This window comes from Panthera leo, chromosome D1, assembly GCF_018350215.1.
Source record: "Panthera leo isolate Ple1 chromosome D1, P.leo_Ple1_pat1.1, whole genome shotgun sequence".
Taxonomy (NCBI): Eukaryota; Metazoa; Chordata; class Mammalia; order Carnivora; family Felidae; genus Panthera; species Panthera leo.
The window spans coordinates 98,868,329-98,893,905 of NC_056688.1; the positions used below are offsets into that span (position 1 = coordinate 98,868,329).

Sequence of the window (25,577 nt, forward strand, 5' to 3'; positions counted from 1 at the left end):
ATGAATGAAGAAAGGAAACAAATGCGGGGGGAGGGGGGCGATGGCATAGGCAGGCTTCACTTCGGAAAGTGTTAAATTCGAGTACTCAGCTATGCTTCTGGCCTTGAAAGCTGTTTACAGCCACACTCCCTCAGCCTTCAGCCTTTACTCAACAGTGAAAAGATCTTTCCCCAAATGTTCCCTCCCCTTGATAGGCGAGTCGTCCAGCTTTTGGGATACATGTGAATGTGCTCAAAGGGTCTTCCTGGGAGGTTAACCAAAATCCCATTATGACACCTCACCTCCCTTGCCTCAGTCACCTTACCAATTAATTACTCATTGTTTTCTTGTGAAGGAAAGAAGGGAAGCGTCCATTTGGTGTACCAGGTACAGTGTATCATTGTAGTAAAGAGCACAGATTCTGGAGTCAGAGAGACTAGAGTTCAAATCCTGTTTTCTACCGCCAACTCTACAACTTTGAGTGAGTTGCTTAAGGTCTCTGAGCCTTAGTTTCCTCATCCATAAAACGGGAATCCATGTAAACTGCTTATTAGCATAGGACTTGTACATGACAAAAGCTTCGTAATAGTTCAAGCATCATTTACTGAGTATGTATTTACGAGGTGCTCTTCAAATATTTTTCCAACTGCTTTTCATATGCTACATCATTGAATGCTCTCAACGACCCTGGGAGGTGACACAGAGAAGTCTGCCATTGGGTCACACAGGTACTATGGGTTGATGCCAGCATTCACACCCAGGCAGATTGATCCCAGGGCCTCTGCTCTTCATCACTTCATTACCCTGCCTCCCAATAAGTGGTATCGCTATTATGAGAATTTCCAAAACCCTGAGGTCCAAAAGGGGAATTTATAACACTGGGGCGTCTGGATCCCTCTCCTTTACACAATCTCGATTAGCAAATACACAGTGAGTTTATGGATCTCAAAGCAGTAACGTTTCCTTCTGGTTACTGCTCCGGCTAAAGACCAATGTCTCTTGCCCTAAGGTGAAGTGGTGAAACAGGGACAGTCTGGAGCCCTAGCCCTTTGAACCAGTGCCTCAGTGTGGTGCTGGTCCAGAAAGGAACAGAGCTTCTGACCACAAAGAATTATATTTTGCAGTTACTCTGTAGAGTTTGCAAGCTGCTTTTGCATACTCACTTGCATTCACCCTTAATCATTACAATAACCCTAAGTAGTTACTGCAGGCCCCACTTAAGAGGTGAGATCATCTGCTTTGGTCAAGGTCATGGGGTAAGTAGGACAGCCAGGATGGCGGCCCCATTCTTACCCTTAGACCAGTATTCTTTTAATGGGACCTCAGAATCCAGACTTTCAACAAGCTTCCCAGATGACACTGATGCATGCTAAGGTTAGAGAGGCACAGCTCTCCACCATCCCATAGAACACTCAACTGAAGGGGGACCACACCTGTCACGTAGAGGCCCAAAGTGTACAGTGACTATACACAGCTACAGAGCAGCTTTTTCAAGTTGAACCAGACATGAGAAGGCTGAAGGAGTGTCCTGTGAGTGCTGGGATAGGACAGTTACCAGTGGGGGAGAGATTACAACAGAAAGGGAAGAATCATCATTCATAGCAGAGAAGGGTTCTTCTTGTAACACACCAAAGCTCTCCTCTCTCCTCCTGTCCACTGGTGGCAATGGTGAGGATATAAACCTTATTTAATGAAGATAAGTTATTTGAAATGACCCTGAACTACACATCCAGGCCAATCAAGGGACCAATCCACTGATTTCAGCTCCTTGGGCAGTGGTCAGTGTCTCTAACTGAAAGGGATGCCCATGTAGCAAGACAAAAATGGCATCACTAAAAGGAGTCACAGCAAGGGGCCACTTGGAAATCTCACCTCATCCATGAGATACCTGGAACCGGGAGAACTCTGGGTGCCTATAAAACAGCCCCCGTTTCAAAGGGCAGGGCTTACACAGAAAACATCAGAACCAACACCAAAGAAGGTAAATGGTTGGTAGAAGGAGGCCAGGAAGCGAACCCTTTCCTGATGCTGCCCCACCTGGACCCATGGGCCCCAAATGAATTGAAAGCCCCTGGTCTGTGCTCCAGAGGCCCTTTGTGCCTCCTCTTTTGGTAGTGTTTAGCTCACTGTGGGATCATTGTTTGCTTAACGGACCAGGTGCTCTTCAGTCTCCTGGCAGTTGGAACTGTATAATATGGAGTTTTGTGTTTGTATTCACCATGCATAGTTCAATGCTTGGTATGTAGTAGTTGATCAATACAAATTTGTAGAATGAATGAATGACATGTTCAGCTAGATTCTTGTGAGAGATTGGAGTCTAGTTTGAAAATCTACCAAGTGAAGTCTTCTCCTAGTGGGCGCCTCACTAAGGGGTAGCGTCAGACACATGATTACTGGTCCCATCAAGTTCAGCCCTCTCTTGCCACTCCTAATGATGGGAAAGAAGTTCTTTTTTTTTTTTTTTTTTTAAGTTTATTTATTTTTGAGACAGAGAGAGACAGAGCATGAATGGGGGAGGGTCAGAGAGAGAGGGAGACACAGAATCGGAAGCAGGCTCCAGGCTCTGAGCCATCAGCCCAGAACCCGACGCGGGGCTCGAACTCACGGACCGCGAGATCGTGACCTGAGCTGAAGTCGGACGCTTAACCGACTGAGCCACCCAGGCGCCCCGGAAAAGAAGTTCTTAATGGTCAGCCTCCAAAGTTATGAGGCAGAGAACATAGCGTTAAGAGCATGGGAACAAAAACTAAGCTAGTTCCTGGCTGTCTGATGCGGGGCATATTATTCAAATCTCTTTATACCTTTCTCACCAGGAAAATTTGGATAAGAATAGCCCCCATCTCACATGGACGTTATAAGAATTAGTTAATTCATAAAAAGCACTTAGCATAATGCCTGGCATGTACTCAGCTCTCAGTAAACCATAGCTCTTGCTATTACTCTGATAGAATTTGACCCACCCAGATCTGTCTCATCCAGCCACCCCATGATTAAGCCCTGCTGTTTCAGGGCTTGAGATGTCTTTTTTTTTTTTTTTTTTTTAACATTTATTTATTTTTGAGACAGAGAGAGACAGAGCATGAACGGGGGAGGGTCAGAGAGAGAGGGAGACACAGAATCTGAAACAGGCTCCAGGCTCTGAGCAGTCAGCACAGAGCCAGACGCGGGGCTCGAACTCACATACCGCGAGATCGTGACCTGAGCCGAAGTCGGACGCTTAACCGACTGAGCCACCCAGGCGCCCCAGGGCTTGAGATGTCTTAAAGCCCTACTGTGGGCCAAGCTACAGGGCCAGCCCCAAAGGTTAAGCTGGAGGTGTGAATGGCCACGGGAAGAGGTGGACAAGAGTACTGTGGCAAGAGTCCTGCATTATTATTGCGTTTCTCTGGAGGAGCTTGAGGCATACGGTATCCTCTACCCTTGCCCGGTTTATCATCAACCGATTCCTAGGAGGCAAGTATAGAAAAGAGCACGCAGAACCTAAATCACAGAACAATTCAGAAATGGATTAGCTTCCTCTACTGTAACATGAGGGTAGTAACAGTACCAATAGTAGCTGGTTGCTGGGAGATTTAAATGACATAATACACATGAAGTACACAGTAAGCAGCTATTACTGTTGTTGTTTTCATTGGTAATCCCGTCATCTTCATCTATATGTCTCCTTTCTCTCAACCCTGTAAAGTAGCTATGATACCAGGCTGTTTCCATCCAGGTCCTCAAAAGTCTACTTACCCTGCCCAGCAGCTCAGTCAACAGATCTCACAAATCCAAAATGTGGCTGTGCTCTGTGAGGGGGCTGCTCAACATATTGCTTTCCTCTACCTCTCAAAACACAAGGCCCACACAAGAACACATGGCTTCACAGGGGCAACAAACCTCATCGCCCCTCCTGGGAGCTTTTTAAAGCCTCCCTCTAGCAAAGCACAGAAAAGTAATTCTTTGTGCATTAAGGTTACATGAGGAGATGAAGACTGAAAACAGAAAAGTCAATCTGAGATAAAATATATATAATCTCAACCCAGATCTTTTTTAATAGCTTAGATAGAAAATATTCCATACTAAGGGACAGTATGGGTTGGAAGCTTAACAGCTTAGGCTCTGGGTTCAAATCCTGGGTCAGTTACCCACTAGCTGTGTGATATAAACTGCTCTGAGCCTTAGTTTCCTTTCTGTAAGACAGGAACCTATCAGTACCTACCTCATAAGGACACTGTGAGGGGTAAATGTGATAAGACGAGGTCAACACCACAGTGCCAGGGATATAGCAAAAGCTTTTAAGATGTTAAACTACCCCCCAAAGTACCTTTGTGGTATTTAGACCACATGTCCCAGTTTGTGATGTAAAACTGGATTTTACATGTAAAACTGTGGTTACCAGCAATTATTCCCTGAAGAACACAAATTCTTATTTGGGGGAGATACATTTTGGAACCATTCACTTTGACTGCCTCTCTGAGCCTATGGTTGAAATGTCTAGTTTAAAAGGCCTGGTGTGTGGGAGGGTAGGGGGAGTGGAAAGAGGAAAAGGGAACTCCCCTTTCTTATTTGCTAGGCTTATGGATATTATAACCTGGCATCTGTATCTGGTTTCCAGAAGGCTCTAGTCGACCAACACAGAAACTATCTCTTGTCCTCATCCATACCCAAAAGGTGGTGGCAGTCGGGCTCCCAAGGCTGGGGCCAACTAAGGGAACATTTGGAACGCTTTCTCCACCCCCGCCCTGCAGTCCTGGCAGGAAATGGAGCTGCTGAGCCCGGAGAGGCACAATTTCCAAGCTTTATTTCACGTGCTAATCAGGTGTCTCTCCCAGTATCCTACTCCTTACCTGCCCGACAGGACACAACACGACACCAAGACAGGGGGAGGGAGGGTCCCTCTCCTCCAAAAAGGCTCTGTCTAGAGCCCGGGAGCTTCCCGGCCCCAGAAAAACCTCTGGTGATAAATTATGCAGCAGCACCTTTGTGTCGCTGCCTCCCAGCCAGATGGGAGGTTTGCTCCCAGTCTTTTGTTTCCGGCTTTGCTCGGAGCTCAGATCCTTGGCTCCGCACAGAGGTGAGGGGGGGAACTCCTGTAGGCCAAGTCAGGGCTTGCAGCAAATCCCAGTGAGGCTTTCCCCAGCTGGGTCTCAGGCGGGGCCTCTCCCTGCCTCACTCCGACCCAAACGCGCAAGGGAATGAGTGTGAGGGACGCCTACAGTCCATCCACTCAGCGATGGGAATGCCTAAGTGCAGCGAAAGAACGAAGTCTGCTCGAAAGGGCGTAAGAGGTGCCCAAGGGCACCGAAGATGTTTCTTTCTTGCTAAATCAAAAATACAGAGCAGAAAATGGAGTCAAACGACTGCCAGGAAGGCCAGTGAATCAGCTCTTCTTAACGGCTGCTCTTGGTTACGGTCAACTTTCCGCAGCCCCCAAAAACATGACATCACTGGCACCAACTTAAAAGGAAGAAACAAAGAGACAACAGGGGTCAAACTTTGGGGTGGAGGAGCTGGGGGCTGGGGGCGACTCATGGGCTTGAGACCCACATCAATTATCCCTGCACACTGACAGGACTCCTGATTGAAGACGGTAGTCATGAAGGAAGGCGGCTCCGCAACAGCCCAGCCCCCAAATTGGGGCAATTACTACCTTATGAGCTCTGGGGCCTGACTCCTTTCCCAGGCCAGTGGGAGGGAGAGCTTGGAATTCTAAACTGTTCCAGCTACAAGAGACCTCAGCCAGCACCTCTCGCCCCAGGTCATGGCAACCTTAGAGTGAGGTGCCTGGCCACATCCCTGACCACAGAGCTTTTAACAAGGAAGCTCCCAGAGGAAAACCCCATCTCCTAGGACCTCTCCCAGGAGAACTAAGGTGGAGTGGGCTCCTTGATATAGCTCATGATATAGCTTGACAGATCTCTTTTCTGGATGTGTGGACAGGAGGGAACTATGCTTAGGTCTCATTAGGTTTTCAAGGGGGGGGGGGTAGTGGGAAGAAGGAGCAAGATCTTTAAAAGAGAAAAGCAAAAAACCAGCTGAAATGAAGAGCTAAACTTCATTCTATTTCAGCACATGGCACTGTAGTTAGTGTAATGATTTACCTGTCTCCCATAGTCTAGATGGAAGAACCATCTCTAATCTATTTATGCAGACTTGCTAACAAACAGCTAACGTTTTATCCAAGCCTGTAGAACAGAGCAGTCTGTGCTGAGTGGTTTGAATATACTATTATCTCATTTAATTTTTATAATAGTCTCACATGAAAATTTATTACTACTCCAGTTCTGCGCCCCCCCCCCCCCCGCCCCATTTACAGGTAAGAACCCTGAAGTTCAGGGAGATTAAGGGTTTTGCACAGGGTCACCAAGAAGTGTCGAAGCCCAGATTTAAACCTAGGTGTGCCTGGTGCCTGTGCTTCTTCATCACTGAACTCTATATGTGGTGATTAAGAATAGTGCCTGGAGGGGCGCCTGGGTGGCGCAGTCGGTTAAGCGTCCGACTTCAGCCAGGTCACGATCTCGCGGTCCGTGAGTTCGAGCCCCGCATCGGGCTCTGGGCTGATGGCTCGGAGCCTGGAGGCTGTTTCCGATTCTGTGTCTCCCTCTCTCTCTGACCCTCCCCCGTTCATGCTCTGTCTCTCTCTGTCCCAAAAATAAATAAAAAATTAAAAAAAAAAAAAAAAAGAATAGTGCCTGGGAAATGTGTGTTCGCTGAATGAATGAACAAATGAATGAGTGCAGAACCCAGTTTAGGAGATGCTCCTGAGTGTATTTCAGAGAAAGAACCTGACCCTGTCAGCTCTAGGCTGGATGGAGAGTGGCAGCTACAGACATTCATCAGAGCTATTTATAGGGCTAAACCTGGGCTCTGCCAGCCAACTAGTCAGCAGGAAGTCTTTCCTGGGACACTGAATCCCACCACACTAAAAAGGGGAGAAGAGCTTCCGATGCTGAAGATGAGATGGTAATCCAGACACAGTCTGGGGCCCAGATGCCCCACACCTAGGCAACTGTGGCAAAACTTGCAGCTAGGATTCATCAAGGAAGTTAGAGATTATGGCTGGAATAGGCTAACAGACCTAGTCACCAAGGGCATGGAACTGTGTCACAATTATGAGTTGTGCCCAATCATTCAAAAAGACAAGTCTTTTTCTTCACATAGTTCCCGAAATTCCCTATTCAAGAAGCCCCTTGTATTGCTCGTCTCTTCCAAGAAGAAACAACATAGCCAATCCTTCCCACTTTTCTTCTTCTTAGGGATCAAGATTAGCAATCAGTAGAGTCAGCAAAGACCTATCAAATACCCTGTCCTCTGTGACCTTCTGTGTTCTTTGCTGGCCCAGACGATGGACATGCCCAACGTGTTCTGTATCAGACACAGCCAGACTGGTTCCCTTGCACCTGTCATTCTTAATACCATGTGCCAGTCCCAAAGATGTCATCCGATATTCAACAGGGGACAGAAGAGGAAATCCAAAATCAGTGACAAGCCAAGCATCTTTCACAAGTCCAATGAGACGAGGGACAAGGTCAACCAAGCACCAGGACAACAGATAGATGGAAAGGAGACCAGTCTCAGCTCTCCTCCTTTGCACTCAATCTCAGAAAGAGTCTTCTATCTACCTAAGCCCCTGGGCAGAATTTTCAGTTTTTTGCTTACGTGGAAGAGACCTCCATAGCAAACATGGTTTCCGGTCTTCCAATGGTGGTAGACTGCCTGAGGCCTCACCTCAACCGTCAGGAGAAAGATACCCAGGGCTATCACCAGCAATCAAATTTCCCTCTAAAATCTATAAAGTTGGAGTGTCAACCCCAACGTGTTTAGCTCAGGCCAAAGACATAAGCTCTAGGAAAAGCCCACAGGACTCGCAGCATCCAAATAAGCGCCTTAAACCTTAGTGTCTTGAATCCACTCCTAGTCGTGGTCATTGACCTACTATAAAACACGGTCTTCTCCCTGAGCCCCTAAACATTGTGTTAGGGACTCTCTTGGTGATATTTTTGGTTGAGGAACTGCTCAGTCTCACTGATGAACCACGAATCTATCCTCTCTCTCCTACCTCCCCCCTTCACCTCCAAGGATGGTTAAGTGTTAGCCTAGGGGAAGTTTCGATCTTCATATCACTGAGTGTCCTTGTGCATGTGCACTGAAAGTCTCCCGCGCTCAGAAGTTTCTGTTAAATTTTTGTCCTTAAAAAGAACCCAAAAGAGTTATGAAGTACCCTCTCGGCCTTTTTCTGTTAAGCATTAAATACACTCAATTTTCTACCCCCATTGTCAGTGCAGATGTAGCATATGCAGTTTTGACAGCTCTGGAGCAATAAAATCCTCTTGGCCAGTCTCAGCCCAGAACCTTCCAGCTCCCCTTTCCCTAGGGCAGAAGGCGACAATCTCCTCTCTGGTTTTGTTGGTATCCGTTTTAGGCTTTTTTTTTTTTTCTTTTTTTTTTTTTTTTTTCCTTTTTTCCCAGTGCCTTGCCATTTCCCTTGATCTTTTTCAAAACTTCCTCCAGGGGGCCGAGAGGAAAGTTCCATCCCCTTCTCTCGCAGCCCGAAGGGGGAAACCCCCCAAAAAGCATAGCTGTCCCTTTAAGGGGCCCATGTGGTGGGAAGAGCAGCTACATTCCTACCCCAGTAGGGCCGCTGTCCCGACACGCCAAAGAGGCTACAAATAACCTTCTAGGAGAGAGCCCGGGAGGGGGAGAGCACAGCGCGAGCAGGAACGTGGCTCCGCCAGGCTACTACGCGGAGAGGAAGAGCCGAGAGCGGAGAGAAAGAGCTCAGTGGGCGTTAGAGAGGGCATGGAAAAAGTCGTTTAAAACCTACGGGTAGTTTAAATAACAGACACGAGAACTCTGTTTTGGATTTGGGAGGTAAACCAATCTTTAAAACGAGTGCCCAGGCATCTCCACGCCATGCCAGGGAAGTTCCGAAATCTGCACTGTTTCCACACGAGCTCCCGTACGTTAAAGAAAAGAATCGGTGCAAGCAAGGCCAGGGTCTAGAGACCCCTCCAATCCGAGCCCACCCCCTCATCCGGGCTGCGAGACTGAGAAGATTCGTATTCCCCCCCCCCCGGGTTGAATAGGGTTGGGGTTCAAAGATCAAAGTTCTTTGATCTTTGGGCACAAACTAGAGGCAGCTGCTAAATCAAGGGGTACACCCATGGTGCTTCGGAGGCTGCGGAGAAACAGATTCCAGTGGAGCCCTAATCACACACAACAGTTGCGCACGGGCACCAAACAAGTTATTAATAAGGAGCAGATGAAGCAGCACTTCTGCTGCTATCCGTCCAGCTCCCCCGAGGGTCGCCGCGCGGACCCGGGGGCTGCCTTGTGATGTTCGGTGATACCCGCCCCCCCGCCCCACTACCCGGGCCAGGACGGACCTGCGGGAGCCTTCCAGCAGTTTCTTCCCCGTGTCCCTCCTCTGCCCCTTTTCCAGCCCGGTTTCCTCCCCCTCTCCCCCACCGGGAAGGATCCAGGGCAGGAAGCTGATTGGTCGCAGCCAGGAGAGGGAACCCAAAACACCACTAAGGGGAGATGCTGCGAGCAAGCAGTACCCGAAGACCCTCGGTGGGAGCAAGGTCTGGAGTCCGAGGAACTGTTCTCCGAACAGAGGACTCCCCAGAGCCTAAGCATTCCACTGGAGCCCCGCTCCGCAATCCGCCCGAGACCCCCGGCCCCTGCAAGGAGGGATTTTTACAATTTATGGTTTAGCAACCATCCTTCCCCGCCTCCCTTTCTTCGCGCACATTCATTCGCACCAAGGACCCAGAGACCGTGTCTTAACCTGAAAGGGAAGCAGCCCCCAGCTCTTCAAACAGCGGCGAGGGAAGACGGCGGGCGCCTCGGATCTTCCCTGAGCCCGGCCCAGATCCGAGCCGGGGAGTTCCTCCACGGCCGACCCTCTCCCGCTGGAAGGGCTGGGGGAGCTCCTTCTTCCCTCCCCGGGAAGCACGCTCAGGGTTACTGCGTGGAGTGAGAGCGCGGGGTCTGAGGCCCCAGCCCGCGCGCCGCCCCGCTCTCGGGAGGTGAGTCCTGCAGCGGCCGGACCCACGGACAAACTTTCCCGGCGGGCCGGGCGGCGCGGGCTCCGCGGCGCCGCTTACCGTGTGCGCAGAGCAGGGCGCCAAGCAGCAGCGCGCCCCACGGCCGCCTCATGGTGCCGCGGCCGCCGCCGGCGCTCCCTGCCGGCCGGGGGTCCCGCCGGCTCCCGCGGGACCGCGCGGAGGAGGGAGTCGGCGCAGGGTCCCGAAGGGAAAGCGTCCCGGTCCGCGGCGGCGGGCGCGCCCCGCAAGTCGCCCTCCGGCCGCTGCTGCCTCCAGTGCTGCCGGAGCCGAAGCCGCCCCGCCAGGGGACCGGGAGGGGGTGTCCCGGGCCTGGCCGCCCCGCCCCCCGCGCCGCAGCCCCCGCCACAGCCACCGCGCCTGGTCCCGCCCCCAGCGCCGGGCCGGCCCCTTCCCGCCCTCGGCCCCCGTCCCCCCCGCCCCCCCGCTCCACCGCCCCCCGCTAGATTCCCCGGGCCCCCACCCGCTAGCGCCTCCTGCGCTGGCCTCGCTCCTCTTCAGGCCGCCCCCACATTCCTGGTCCTCGAGAGAGCCCCCCTCCGTGTCCCCATTACTACTGCTCAAATGTCCCTAATTTAAAAAAAAAACTATCCCAGCGGCAACTCTCGATCCCTCTCACTCTACTCTGTGCCAGAGAGGAGCACCCGGGCTGACCCAAGTCTCCTGGACGTGACCCCTGCCCCCCTACCAGCCCCAAGCCCAGACTTTATTGATGTCTCAGAATACGCAAGGCTTGCTAATGCATAATCCTCTAGGTCTTTATTAACATCAAACAAGGGACATCAGGGGGCCTGGAGTGCTGTATCTTAACTAGCATTCTCACTGTCAAAATTCCTTTTCTGAGATTTTCTTCTTGCTCCACCCCCACCCCGGTCTAGGCAGCGTTGTGCTAGGGCTAAATAATTCCACGACTCCCCCTTTTCATTTACTCATTTCCTGAGGTGGTTGTCTGGGTCCTGTCGCCCCAGCTCAGACGTCCAGAATTGGCCTAGACATAGTTCCTCCTCGCTGTCTTTGTAAATCAGCGGTGTTAGCCTCTTCACCTTCTTTGACTTTCTGATCCTGGCAAGGAAGGAAGGGGGTAAGGAAGTAAGTCTTTACTTGTAGTTGCACTTTCACAAAGACCTCAGCCTCCTCCAGGCTTCTGTCTGTAGGGCTTTCCAGCTGTATTTAACTTTTGGGTGATTACAGAAAGTTATAAACTCTCTTGTCTTAGCTTCAGGCTCTATCCTCTCCCCAGAGCAGATTAATAACATGGGTTAGTTTTGTTTCTTGGTTGAATCTCGTCTTGCTACTTTTGTCCAAGCCCCTAACTTCCTTAGGGTCCTATATATCAATTTTCCCTCCAAGCTGATATGTCAACATTTCCTGGCTTTGGATCTTCTGCGATCTCATTAAACCACTTTCCTCTTACTAGTAAATAGAATCAGGAAGCCCCAAATGCCCCATGTTAGCTGAGGGGAAAGTAATTTGGTATGGTGCAAAAGTGGCTATTAGGAGATTTCTCCAATGGATAAGTTTGACATTTCATCCTTGCTTGTTTTCAATTTTTCAAAGGATTTCACTTCAAATTATCATCCTTTACCAAAGCTAACGTTAACTTTGCAACAGCAACAGCAACAACAACAAAAAGTAAAGTGTTAGGTCCTTTAGCCAGTACTTCTGTATACTGTTCTGCCTGAAATTTTTACACAGATGAAATGTGGTTGAACTAGCATCACCATGGTAACTAATATTGAGGCATTTTCTCTGTGTGTAGTTCTTCGTGCTGACTGAAGGCGGCAGTCGAGTCAGGTCAGGTTTCTGTGATCTTCCTGCTGGGAAAGACAGTCCACCTTTATGACCTATGGCACCTCAGCCTAAAATCCAAGGAGAAAAAAAGTGAAAAGTAGAGCCTGATTTTCAACACACATTCCCCCACCCTCACAATGTTTGTGATGCGACCTTGGTTTGTCTCAGGGTTTCAATATATGCTGTTTATATGCTTTTCGACCTGTTGAGAAAGATCTTATGATTCTGGAGACCATATTTTTTTTCCACAGGAAAACTAAGGACATGTGGTATAATGAATACATTTGTCCCAAAAAATCCAGGACAGGCAGTCACCATACTTTCAATGTCAGGGGATTAAGAATTTATAAACATCTGTATGCGAAGGATAGGTTTCTTTCCAGAAGGCATGATTTATGTTGTTTTTCTGGGATTGAGGAGGAAGGGGGAGGCTGGCTGTCCCTGTCTGACTCAGGCTCAAGAGACTGAATTTTGTGTGCGCATCCCAAGTACCCCTCCTCCATGGTTGAGTGTGGTTCTGGTGCACAGAGCCATCCCTGGCTGCTGTGAGTCACTGAGAATATCAATGGGTAGAAACGAATGAACTTCGTGCATAGTCCCTGCCTGGGTCACCCCCTAGAGTGAGTTAAGTCTTGGCTGTCAGAAACTGCTCCTATGCCAGGAGTGCTAAGCTATATTTATTTTTACCAGGCCTCTCAGACTTTCTTGTTTGGAGTGAGAGATCCTGAAAAGGATGCCAGAATGGGCTGTTTGTCTCCTTTTTATTGTCCTTTGGGACATGCCCCTAGCAAAGTTGTAGGGGACTGCCAATTCCAGAGGGGTCTCAGAGGCATTAGTTTCCTCAGAAACACCACCTTCTTCCTTCATCCTTCCAGGACACACCAGGGAACTGAATTTCCAAAATCAGAATATTGCCCTGAATTAGACCATCACTAATGGCCTTTACAAAGGAAACACAGGGAGTGCTACAGAAACCAGATAGAAATGGGCACTATTTTGATCCAATTGGGTTGGCAGAATTCTCTTATAACCTAGGCATCACTCAACAACCTGCATTTCTAGACATAATTCATCTGAAAGAGTAAAAGGCCTGAAGTTTTACACTTGAAAACAGTTGTTCTCAATCAGGAGTGATTTTCCAGCCACGGGGTGATCCCAGGAGACACTTTGGGGCGTGAGTGCCACTGGCAAATACTGGGTAGACTCCAAGGATACTGCTAAACATCCTCCAATGATCACGACATCCCTCCCCACAAAGAATTATATGACAAAGAATTATCCAGCCGCAAATTTTAATATTGCTGATGTTGAAAGACCCTGCTTTGAAAGATTAAGAACACGAGTCTGCAACGAACTTCTCCATCTCTTCTCCAGAATCACCTTTTTGTCAAGGCAGTGTGAATGGAGGGAAAGAGTTCTTAAAACTGTAGAAGGAAAAACAAAACAAAAGCACAGCTAAAGGAGCTTAAGGGGTCCTACACCTGCTTCTTCTGCCTAGGGAGGCTTATTTCTGGTATTTGTTCACTTAGTAAGTATTTATTAAGGGCATATTATGTTCCAGGCAATGTAGAGGCAGTGGTAAGTAGATACATGGGGTCCCTAGAACTTACAGACTGATGGCTGGCATTGGGAGGGGACACAATGCAGAGGCATTGAAAGAATGATCCCACAAATGACTTTAAAGCTGTAAGTGATAAGGACATTCAAGGACAAGTACTGAGTTCTATGAAAGGAGAGACTTGATTTAGAATTGGGGATGCAAGGAAGGCCTGTTAGAAGCCCTGACACTTAAGCTGAGTAAGAGTCTTCAGGCTGGGAGTGGATGGGGAGAGCTTTGTTGCAGGCAGAAGGAGCAGCATTTGCAAAGGCCCTGAGCCAGGAAAGAGTCCCGAGTATTTATGAGAAAGTATCATTAACTGTTAGCAATGGGTGCTTTTATCTAAGTCCAGGGGGCTACTACTGGAGAAAGGGAGAAAAAATGAAAGTATAAGGAAAGGGTCTGATTGGCATTTCTGTGCTTTCTTTAATCACAAACCTTCACGCCACCATTTCTAGAGCCAGTACTTTTCATGATCTAACTCAGTGGTGGTACTCACATCAGGGGCTGGGGGACAATGGCTGATTCAGTTCCCTGGCCTAACATGGGGCCCACCCTGAAAAGTGAGACATTCTAAGCACATTTTTTTTTATCTCCTGAAAGCTTGATATTCACGTATTTGGCATATATAAGTAGAGCCTTTGCAGCAAATACTTCTGCCCGTCTTGTTTATTTCAGCAGCAAAGATAAATTTAGAATGGTGGATAAACAGATGGATCAATGAATAAAAACCCATTTAATTAACAAACATATATCAAGCATCTATGCAAATGGCCTCTCCGTTTTCACTTGCCCTTTATAATTCATTCTCTACATTACAGAAACCATAGTGACTTCTTAAAAAACATAAATCAGGTAATGTCATTACTGGGCTTAAAACCTTCTGATGGTTTCCTATTGCACTTGGAATCATATCCATACTTCTCATGTGGCTTTCAAGGTCCTTCATGATCTGGCTTCTGCCTCCTACTTTGACCACTTCTCCCCTTATTCATTTTGCTTTAGTCACACTGGCTTTCCTTCAGCTCTGCAACATGCTATCATTTCTTCGAGTTTTTGCATGAGCTACCTCCTCTACTGTTTCCCCAGGCCCTCCCATGGCAGATCTCAGCACAGCATACCAGCCTCAGAGAAACCTCATCTTATCACCCTAAAGTTGCCTTGTTCTCCCTCCCTGCCTTTACCCTATTTTATTTAGGAGGTTAGATAAGGTTTCCCGAGGTGATGGCATTGGCCTTTGTCTTACAGGATGTACAAAAGTTTACTAGGCAGAAAATGTGGGAGAGGTACATTCTAGGTAGAAAGAAAAACTTATACCAAAGCAAGGGAGTGGGAAAGAGCCAGTATGCTTGGGAAGAGTGAGTAGGAAAGTATGGCGGGAGTATTACATATGTAGCGAAGAGTAAATGGCAAGGTGGCTGGAAAAATAGGTTGGGACCAGACTGTGAAGGGATATATATTGTCTGCATGTTTAGGAATTTGCTCCATCCTAGTCATGGTGAGTCAGCAATTTATTTATTTATTTATTTATTTATTTATTTATTTATTTATTTATTTTTAGTTTTGTTTATTTTTGAGAGAAAGAGAGAGCGCGTGCGCCTGTGCAAGTGGGGGAGGGGCAGAGAGAGAGGGGGACAGAGGATCCAAAGTGGGATCTGCACTCACAGCAGAGCCTGATACAGGGGCTCAAACTCATGACAACTGAACTGTGAGAGTCTGAACTGTGAGATCATGACCTGAGCTGAGTTTGGACATTTAACTGAGTGAACCACCCGGGCACCCAGCAACGCTTTTAAAGTATCGAAGTAACTTGGTCAGATTTGAGTTTTAGAACAATAAACTCTTGTGACAATCTAGGGATGAACTGGGGGAAAAATAAATGCAGAGACTGTAGCTTTTTGTCCTAAGATTCTAAAGTTTGGGAACTTACAATTCATATCCTAAGTTTATTTAGTTATTCCTAGTATATTCCCTCTCATCCTGAATGAATTCTCTTAGCTTGTCCACATGCGGCATTGTTCAATATGCCTTTTGTTTGCTGTTTTTTTGTTTTGTTTTGTTTTCTGGGCATTTCTTAACATGCAGTGATCTCTCACACACAACATTTAGGTATATGAAGGATATGCCAATGCTCTGTTTGCTTTTTAAAAAATTTTTAATGTTTATTTATTTTTGAGAGACAGAGCATGAGAAGAGGATGGGCAGAGAGAGAGGGAGACACAGAATCCAAAGCAGGCTCTAGGCTCTGGGCTGTCAGCACAGAGCCTGATGTGGGGCTCGAACTCATTACTGGAGCCGGAGTCGGATGCTTAACTGACTGAGCCACCCAGGCGCCCCAGTTTGATTTTTTTTTTTTAAGTTTACTTATTTATTTTGAGAGAAAGAGAGTTATCCGGGGAAGGGCAGAGAAAGAGAGGGGAGGAAGAGAGAATCCCAAACAGGCACTGTTAGCACGGAGCCCGAAGACGGGCTCAAACTCACAAACTGAGATCATGACCTTAGCCAAAATCAAGAGTTGGTTGATTAATGAGCTACCCAGGTGCCCCTGTTTGATTTTTTAAAAGTTTATTTATTTAAGTAATCTCTACACCCAACCTGGGGTTCAAACTCACAACACTGAGATCACTGCACTCTTCTAACTGAGCCAGCCAGGTGCCCCTCTATTTGATTTTTAATGCCCTTCTCAACAACGCCTTGCATTTTGCTGGCCTTTTTGTTTAATGAATTTATTTCATGAATTGATTCCTATGAGGAAACCATAAATCCTATGGATTGGATAGATTTAATTTTCTAGGCTTTTAATCTGGGGGGAGGAGGGGAGTCTACTTAACAGGTATTTATTCTGTCAGGCACTATGCATGTCCTAGAAACTTAAAAATGAGTGAACATTGTCTCTTGCCTTCAAGGAACTCACAATCTAGTAGGACAGTTCAAAGAATTTTTTTAATGACATAAATGCTTATCAAGTGCATACTCGAGGACAGAGGAAGGCACAGCTAAGTTTTGTGAACTACCAAGAAAGATCAGAAAATCTCTTTCCCTTTCAAACTGTATGAAAGTATAATTCCCAACTCTTTTTACAGCATTTGAAAATATAATATAACAAGAAGGTTCAAGTCTGTAATCACCTTTGAGCTCCGGTTCAATTTAAGCCATGTCCTCATAACCGCTTGCTTGTAATGCATTAGTTATTTTTAACTAAGAGTTTGTGAATGTTTCTTTTTCTTTTCTTTGCAAATTCTCCCAAATCTCTGGGTTGTTGACCTGTAGCAGTTCAAAATGACTTGTCTGTAAATAGCATTTTTTAATTTGAACATGTTAATCCCATACAGTGGCATCACACTTAGTTTCTGCTTTGCTTTTACGGAAGATAAGTCTTTTAAGAAGAGCTCAGCATGAATTTCATGACCTGCATTTCTTAGTAGCTACTTTGCCTTTAGCATCTTTTCTGCTTGATGAGTCGATAAAAGCTTGTCCTAGTTTCTTGAACCTATTTTGTAGCAATAATTCAGCCTGCATTTTTTCTTTCCTTATTGTTTCCTTGAAGTTTAAAACTATTTAGTACATTCATGTTTGCTTTCCTGTAGTTCTCAATTTAAGGGAGAAATTTCTTCTGTGTCAGTCTCATCATAGGTCCTCTGCAGAGCCAGAGATGTCTATTAATTTTCTCCTTATAATTAGGAATTATAATCTGATAAACTAATGTCTCCACATATCATCTCTTGTAGGTGTTTTTCTGATTGCTTTGACCTTGATGTTTCTGTTCCTTATGCTGTAGGAATGACTTTAACATCTGGTACCTTCCCTATGCTTTCATCAATTTCATATCGCTTGCTTACACTCAGGTTGTGGAGCTATCTTCTGAGTTGGTTGTTTACCGGGATGATTATTTGCTTAGGTAACCTTTTCAGAAGTATGTTATGATAATTTAAGAATCTGAAAACCCATCCAAATTGAAAGTTGACATTTTTTTTCTTTCCTTAACATTCAACAAGGTCACAGAATTACATCTGCTTTTAACAAGTCTTGCGTATTTCCACTCTTCTTAAGACCCATGTTGTGTTTATTTCACTAAAAAATGTCCTCTGCTACTGAAGTGTGGCCAAAATCTGTTATCATGTACTCTATGGTAGAAGAGAAGTCTAAAAGTAGCTGTTCCTTCTTGGGAAAAACAAATACTATCTGGAAGGTCATCACTTCTGCTTTAAAAATATTTTGAAGATTTTCAAGTCATTTATTGTTTGTTTTCAAGTTATAATACATAGCTATTATAGAAAATTTTGAGAATATATAAAAGTATAAAGAAGAAAAATAAAACAGTCAGTAATTCCAACACCAGTAAGGCTACCTGTTATTTCTGTGCAACCTCAAATTTTCTTGAAGCCTTAGTCTAGCAACCTCCTACCCTTTTCTTCCTCAATAGACTGTTCAAGACATTAAGAGTAGAAGGCTGACTTTAAATATAAGGGTCCTTAGGATTTTTATGGAAGGGATGGAGCTGTAGGAAAAAGCTACTAATTGCTCCAGAGATGACATCTTGTTCTTATTTAGCTTTCTTTGAGTCATTAACAGTCGGGCGCCACTGGTGCTGAAACTTATCATTATTATAACCGCAAATGGGTTAATGCCCAAACAAAGCTATATTCTTGGGGCTGGTTCCCAGCTCCACCACACAGATCCCAACAGCAGCACCCTCCAAGTCCCAGGATAATGCTCCACAAATAAGAGGATGTCAAATGTTCAGCCTGGACTTGAAATTCTCTTCTTTTATCTGGGAGCTTCCAGTTACTGGCAGGGCAGAGCAAAAGGAAAAATAAATAAATAAAAAACCAAGCCAACAAACCCTAAAAAAAGAGGCTGTGTGGTTTAGTGGTCAGACCACTAGCCTGGAGGTTGGGATAGCTGTGATCCAGTTCTAGCTCTCTCACCAATTGGCTGGATGATGCTAGATAAGTCATTTTCCTGCCATGTTCCTCAGTTTCTCTGCTAAAAAAAAAGGGAGAAGTACCTTAGGAAGTTTTTATGAGGACAAATGAATGATCTGCAAATAGCTTCGGGTTGCTTGGAAATAAAATTGTAAACCTTAATAATTACTATCCTATTACTTTATTAATAGCATAGTAATAAGTCACAGGTGTGAAAGTTATGAAACTTCTATACCCTCAAGCTGCACTGGGGGGGGAGGGGCAAGAGGCAAGCATCGAGGAAGAAAGCAAATATTTTTATCAAATTTGCAGGACCTGACATTAAATACCAAATTAGTAAATTCATTACCTCGAGATCATAAATGCAGGTCCTAGTTTGGCTCTGATCCTTACCACATCCAAACTCAGAGTGACTCACAGGAGCCTAGAAATAAGACACATATACAATTTTAAGGGAAAGGGAGAATTAGGAGGTTTGAAGCTCCTGCTGGAGAAGGCTAAGAATAGACCGCGGACACAAAGAGAAGAAGGTCCTCTTTCCCTTTCCTCCCAGTGTAGGTGGTCCACTGGCTTCATGGATATTCCTCCCATAGCATGATTTTTCTTTCTTCTTTCCTACCTGCCTTCCATATCTTTTTCTTCCTTCTTTCATTCACTTCTTTCTCATTTTTTTTTTTTTTCACAAAAATCTCACATTGTGGGAACTAACTTAAAAAGTGAGGATACAGTGGCTTTTCCTACCAGGTTTCAACTGTGACAGGAACTACAGACCACTAACCTGTTGCTGGAGTGGAGAGGAGCAAAAAGAAATATCTGGGTATCTGGGAAGTTAAACACCAATGAATGCTTTCCTTTCTTAAAAGAGAAGTCATCAATTAGGCATATAAAGGGGGAAAAAATCTGGTAGTGTCCTTGTTTGTGCACCCCATCCCCTCAAGAAATGAAATGTCTTGGTAGGAAAAAAGAAAGACACTTGGGAAGGGTATCAAATAGTAAGGGATAGGAATAGAAATTGGGACTAAAGATAAATAGGATTTTGAGAGGATATATTAATGAACTAGAGGATTTAATAAGCACCTTCTGCGTGTCCAGCCTGGATATAGGCTGAAAAGACACATTCCTGACCTCAAGGAGCAGCCAAGATATACGCCTGTGAAAGCACTTGGTAGCAGTTTAAGGCAGCAAATAATAAAGAGATAAACATAGGTCATGGGGCATTAAGTGTTTATGGGAATTTAGGGGTGGGAGCTATTACTGCAAGTTAGGATAACAGCTGTATAAAGCAGAAATAGCAGTTATGAAATTCAGAAATCGCGGACGCGGAGGGCTGGCAATAACTTTTCGACACCGGGAAATGTGACAGATTCAAGGGAATCTCCACCTCAAATTCCTCTAAAACCAGCTCCTCAAGAATGGGAGTCCTAAGAAAACTCGACCGCCGTGAAGCGACTGCTCCCGGAACCGGTGTGGCCAGCTTGGGGTTGCGATACGGAGACTGTTGGCGAGACACCCTTTCCACCTCCCGCCCCCTCCCGCCGCGTGGTTGCCATGGCAACGGAGAGAGCCGGCGACCTGGGTTCCGGAAGCCGGAGAGCTAGAGCTTTGGAAGCTACCGTGGTCAAAGGATGCTGAGTCCAGAGCGCCTAGCCCTACCGGACTACGAGTATCTGGGTAGGAGCTTCCTTCAGCTTTGCAGAAGGAAAGAGGTGCAGACAGTTAGGCCAGGGTCGGGGGAGGAGGCGGGGCGGGGCCTGAGTGGGGCCCGGGCCGGGTGGAGTAGGGAGGGGCCGGGAGGGGGCGCGTTCCAGGGCCTGGACTTGCGGGGAAAACAGCATCTGGGGGTCAAAGCAAGTCTGAAGTGTCCGGGGCTCAGGCAGTGTGGATGGTGTTCAAAGGGGGATAGGTTGGAGTTGAGAATCTGGGGGCCCTTTGGAGATCTTATAGATAATGCTGGTGGTGCAGTAACCTTGGAACCTGAAGTGCCAAATCAGTCATTCTGTGAACAATCATTTTACCGTTACAGCCGCCACTGGCATTTTTGAGCATTTCTTTTACGTTAGGCACTGTGCTAATCAAGCATTTCGCATGCATTTTTACTTAATCTTCACAACAGCCCTAGGAAGAAATACGATGTTTTTCCTCCATTTTGCAGACGGAGAAACTGAGGCTGAAGAGGTAGCTTGGATAAATAAGGCCACACAGTTAGAAAATGGTAGAGCTAGAATCAGAGCCTCATTTGCCCACTCCAGAGCTTGAGCTCTTGACCACTAAGGCAGTAGCTGTAGTACTTTATTGAGCACCTTCGATGTGTGAGGCCTTTGCTGGATGAAAAGAGGATGTATATATGTTTGCGTATATGTATGTGTATATATACGCTTATGCTTAAAAATGATAGGCTAGTTTTTAAAGCAGTTCTAAGTTTACATAAAATCAAGTAGATACACAGAGCGGTTCCCATATACTCTCTCCCCCTGACTCGGTTTCCCCTATTATTAATATCTGACATTAGTGGAGTACATTTGTTATAATTGATGAACCTAACCAAAGTCCATGCTTTACATTAGGGTTCATTCTTTGTGTTGTATAGTTTTGCGGGTTTTGACTAATGTATGTCACGTGTCTGCTGTGAGGGTATGGGCAGAGTAGTTTCACTGCCCTCAGCATCCTCTGTGCTCTACCTATTCATCCTTTCTCCTGCCCCCCCCCCCCCCAACCCATGGCCTCCACTGATCTTATTTTACTATCTCTGAAGCTTTACAGAATGTCATATAGTTGGAGTCCTATAGTATGCAACCTTTTCAGATTGGCTTCTTTCATTTGGCAGTATGCATTTCAGGCCCTCTATGTCTTTTCCTGGCTTGATAGCTCATTTCTTTTTATCACTGAATAATAGTCATATAGATGTATTATAAAATTTTTTAAATTAAAAACGTTCTGGTTTAAAATTCTAAAGTGGTAATATGGAAATTGGGTTAAAAATATAAAGAAGTTTATGGTGAAGTCTCCTCCCACCTCCCTTCCCCTAATGCCAATTTTCCTCCACCCTTAGCACCATAAGCAGTAACCACTATTGCGGGCTTCCTACGTATCCTTCTAGATTAGTTTATTATGTACCTAAGGGAGAATATAGTGCCTACTTTTTTTCATTTAATAGATCTTAGAGTAAGATGTCCGTCTTAGCTTCCTTCTTTTTTTAAATTTTTTTTAGTGTTTATTTATTTTTGAGAGACAGAGAGACAGAGCACAAGAAGGGGAGGGGCAGAGAGAGAGGGGGACACAGAATCCAAAGCAGGCTCCAAGTTCTAAGCTGTCAGCACAGAGCCTGATGTGGGGCTTGAACTCATGAACTGTGAGATCATGACCTGATCTGAAGTCCGGCTCTTAACTGACTGAGCCACCCAGGTGCCCCAAAAGCTTCCTTCTTAAAAAAATTTTTTTTTGAGGGTGCCTGAGTGGCTCAGTCAGTTAAGCGTCCGACTTCACTCAGGTCATGATCTCGGTCTGTGAGTTCGAGCCCCACGTCAGGCTCTGTGCTGACAGCTCAGAGCCTAGGGTCTGCTTTGGATTCTGTCTGTCCCTCCCCCACTCATGCTCTGTCTCTGTCTTTCAAAAATGAATAAACGTTAAAAATTTTTTTTAATTAAATTTTTTTAGCTACATAGTATTTAAATAATTTAACCAATTCTCTGTTGGTAGACAAGTTATTTTTAGCCTTTTGCTATCACTAAAAATACTCCACTGAATAACCTGCAATTTTGTTCCTTTACTAGTATATCCGCAAAGATAAATTCCACAAAGTAGAATTGGTGGATCAGAGGCATATACATTTTATCTTATTTTTTATTTATTTGGGGGGGGTATATGCATTTTACATATTGATAGATAGTACTAAATTGCCCCTCATAGAGGCTGTCAGCAATATAAGAATGCCTGTTTTCCCATGGTCTTTCCAACAAAATGTATAAAATTTTTGAACGTTTTCAACCTGTTAAGTGGCAAATAGTCCCAGGGTGGATTTAGTGTGCATTTATTTTATGCAATTGAGCATCTTTCTGTCAAGTTTAACTTTGTTTCTTGAAAGGTATATGGTATATATAGAGAGAAGTGTATAGATATGTGTATATACATATGTATATGTATGTATATATGGAGAGAGAGAGAAAAAGGTTACTTGACCACATCCATTAATTAGTCAAAAGGGCATAGTTTTATCACAGGTAATTTTGTATCCAATGAATAATAATATCAGTGTCTAGCAATGCCTAGACTTTTGCAAAGGATTTTATGTATTTTATCTTATTTATCCAGTATTCAATGAATCTATATAATATTTGAACAGCCTGGTCCATTGTTCAGTCCTTTGGATGTTTGCTGTTTAAATGATATACCTCACAGGTTTAGCATATTTTATATATAGTGCTTTAGTGAATAGAAGTTGGTGATCCCTCCATAGTGACTTTTTCAGGAAGACTAATTCAGTGGCAAGTGGCAGTGCTGATAATGAATCTACAAACAGAATCAAAGTCCCAAGTTGATTAAAAAAAGCTTCACTCTCCACCTGTCCACCTAATGTTTGAACCCTGAGCAAGTGCTTCTTCAGGCTCTGTTGCGTATTCAAGTGTCTTAACTCCCTGTGCCATTCAGCATCTGGACATTCATACTGCCCTAAACAAAGTCATACTCCTCACTGGCCTCCTCATGATTCATCAAACCCTACAACTGAAATGTGTTTGTTTTTAGTTGAGAACAACCTCTATCCATTATAGTTTGCTCTATTTTACGTATAGGCTGTTTTGAAGTATTCACCCTCAGTTGAATGACCATTGAAAACCACTCTCTCTTTTTTGAATGTTTATTTTGAGACGGAGAGAAGGAGCACGATCATGCAAGTGTGTGAGCGGGGGAGGGGAAGAGAGAGAGAAGGAGAGAGAAAATCCCAAGTAGGCTGTGTGCTCCTAGCGAATGGAGCCTGAAGTAGGGCTCCATCTCATGAGATCTTATGGTTGGTGATGACCTAAGCTGAAATCAAGAGTCAGACACGTAACTGACTGAACTACCAAGGCGCCCTGAAAACATTCTTCATAGATTAATAAAATATTTCCTGGTTTAAAAAATTTAAATACCTGTAGAGAGTTTTATCTTTTTGGTTTCTTTCTTTTTTTTTTCTCTTATAAGTTATAAAGTCACTTGCATGTATAGGCCTAGAGAAGAAAATACATATAGAGAAAAGAAAATTGCAAGGACAGGAAAACTCTAGGCATTCAGTGAAACAGAAAAGCCAAAGCTGAGCACCCCTTGGTACGTGTGTCGGGAGATCTCTTTTTAATTTTACGATAGAAATTACAGTGATGTCTATTCAGTGAATATCTGCAAATTTCCCTTTCTGTCTGCTAACCAGGCCTTATATTTGCCTTTTTGACTATTAGTGAAGAAAACAGTCTTTCATCAGTTGGGTAAACTGATCCATTCCCTGCTGACTTTGTGGACTAGGAACCTGTAATCATGGCCTGGAATGGCTTAGGATCTTAAGATCATCATTACAGAAGCAACTCAATGATGTTCATGCCTGCAGTCATCAGAATGTAATGACAGAAGTTGTGTTAAAGCCGAGGGCTGAATAGAAGAGAGTCTGGTAAGGAGATGAAATAAGGATAGAACGCTTGAAAGATTTCCAGCCTTATGAAATCTACTTATTGGAAGCTTCTGCCAGAGGCTGAGGTGTGTCTGTGTATCTGGTTGGGTGTGGAGAACTCTCTAGAGCCGAAGGGCAGCCTGTTCTGGTCCCAGGTTTGCAAAACACACCACCTACGTGCTGACCTGAGTATAAGCATGAGGGTGTGAAGTTTCTTTTTTACTTCACCTAATTTGGTGAGGTGCCTGCTTTCACTCATGCTCCAAGTTGCCTCTTCAGTTTCCATGGAAACTGCTTACTCTCACTAAGTTTGGTATTAGGTTGGCATAATAGATAATTCTAGGAAATCAGAGATGATCTCTTTCCTTTGGAGGCTCTACTTTTAGAGGAATCACAGTAAGTTGGATAGTTTTTTTAAGTTATGGTTTTTAAGCACTTTGTACGTACTTAGCACCGTGCCTTATCTCACTTATTCTTCACAACCACGACACAAAGTGGGTATTGTTCGTCCCATTTGGTAGTTGTTGTGTTTTTTTTTTTTTTACATTTTTAAAAAATGTTTGTTTATTTTTGAGAGAGAGCGCAGCAGGGGGGCGGGCAGAGAGAGAGAGAGGGACAGAGGCTCTGAAGTAGGCTCTGTGTTGACAGCAGAGAGCCTGATGTGGAGCTCGAACTCACAAACCAAGACATCATGATCTGACCCACAGTCGGACGTTTAACCAACTGAGCCACCCGGGTGCCCCTATTTGGTAGTTATTAATATCATCTCATTTTACAAATGAGGAAACTGAAGCTTAGAAAGTCTCATTCATTCGTACAAAGTCATATAGGTGATGATGCATAGCAAAGCCAGGGCTCAAACCCACGTTTGTCGATTCCTTAGCCTTTTTTTTCCCTTCTCCACCAACAAGATACAAATAAATAAACCAAAACATTTACTTGCCTGCAAAGGGCAGTGATACTTGCTTCTCTGTTAAGAATGGAGCTCTTAAATAGTTCATTAGTGGGGCGCCTGGGTGGCTCAGTCGGTTGAGCATCCGACTTCGGCTCAGGTCATGATCTTACAGTCTGCGAGTTCGAGCCCCGTGTCGGGCTCTGTGCTGACAGCTCAGAGCCTGGAGCCTGCTTCAGATTCTGTGCCTCCCTCTCTCTCTGCCCCTCCCCCGCTCATGCTCTGTCTGTCTCTCTCTCTCTCTCTCTCTGTCAAAAATAAATAAACATTAAAAAAAAAAGTTTATTAGTTGCAAATAAGTTTCCTGAGAACAGGAATTGTATTTTACTCATCATTGTATACTTGCCTTTCACAATGTAGACACTTAATGCAAACATATGTTAAATCAAATGTGAATAATCTTATTTTAGGGTACCCTAAATGTGAGCAGCTAGCAGCAACTATTAAGACTTAATTAAGCACTAAAAAAAAAAAAAAGGAATTAAGCATTTATTATGCACCAGTAACATTTTAAGTGCTTTACATATATTAATGCACATGAAGATAATTTTAATTGTTATCTCCATTTGACAGATGAGGAAACTGCAGCATAAAAATATTGAAAAACTAGTTAGTAAGTCAAGGAGGCAGAATTCTAACCCAGTAATCTGAG

The 25,577-nt window shown here is 45.0% G+C and overlaps 1 protein-coding gene and 1 long non-coding RNA gene across 7 annotated transcripts in view; one reads left to right on the forward strand and one right to left on the reverse strand.

The window, feature by feature from the left end:
- Positions 1-10,768: 10,768 nt before the first annotated feature.
- On the reverse strand, positions 10,769-19,877 carry LOC122199148. Of its 4 annotated transcripts, none has more exons than XR_006193380.1 (5): positions 19,723-19,877; positions 18,691-18,765; positions 16,545-18,402; positions 11,750-11,887; positions 10,769-11,090 (listed from the first exon to the last, which is right to left on the reverse strand). It is a non-coding gene; the product is annotated as an uncharacterized LOC122199148 (long non-coding RNA). The 4 variants fall into 4 exon arrangements; XR_006193381.1 differs by having other exon boundaries at positions 10,769-11,887; positions 16,545-18,204; positions 18,345-18,402; positions 19,723-19,876; XR_006193382.1 differs by having other exon boundaries at positions 10,769-11,887; positions 16,545-18,399.
- Positions 19,878-19,890: 13 nt separating this feature from the next.
- Positions 19,891-25,577, forward strand: part of CD1H11orf49 (chromosome D1 C11orf49 homolog) — a 198,466-nt gene continuing 192,779 nt past the window's right edge. For all 3 annotated transcript variants that reach the window (XM_042903913.1, XM_042903912.1, XM_042903915.1), the window contains exon 1: positions 19,891-20,012. In XM_042903913.1, the coding sequence (XP_042759847.1) occupies positions 19,967-20,012 (46 nt within the window). In that variant the 5' untranslated portion in view covers positions 19,891-19,966. The remainder of the gene's footprint in view (positions 20,013-25,577) is intronic.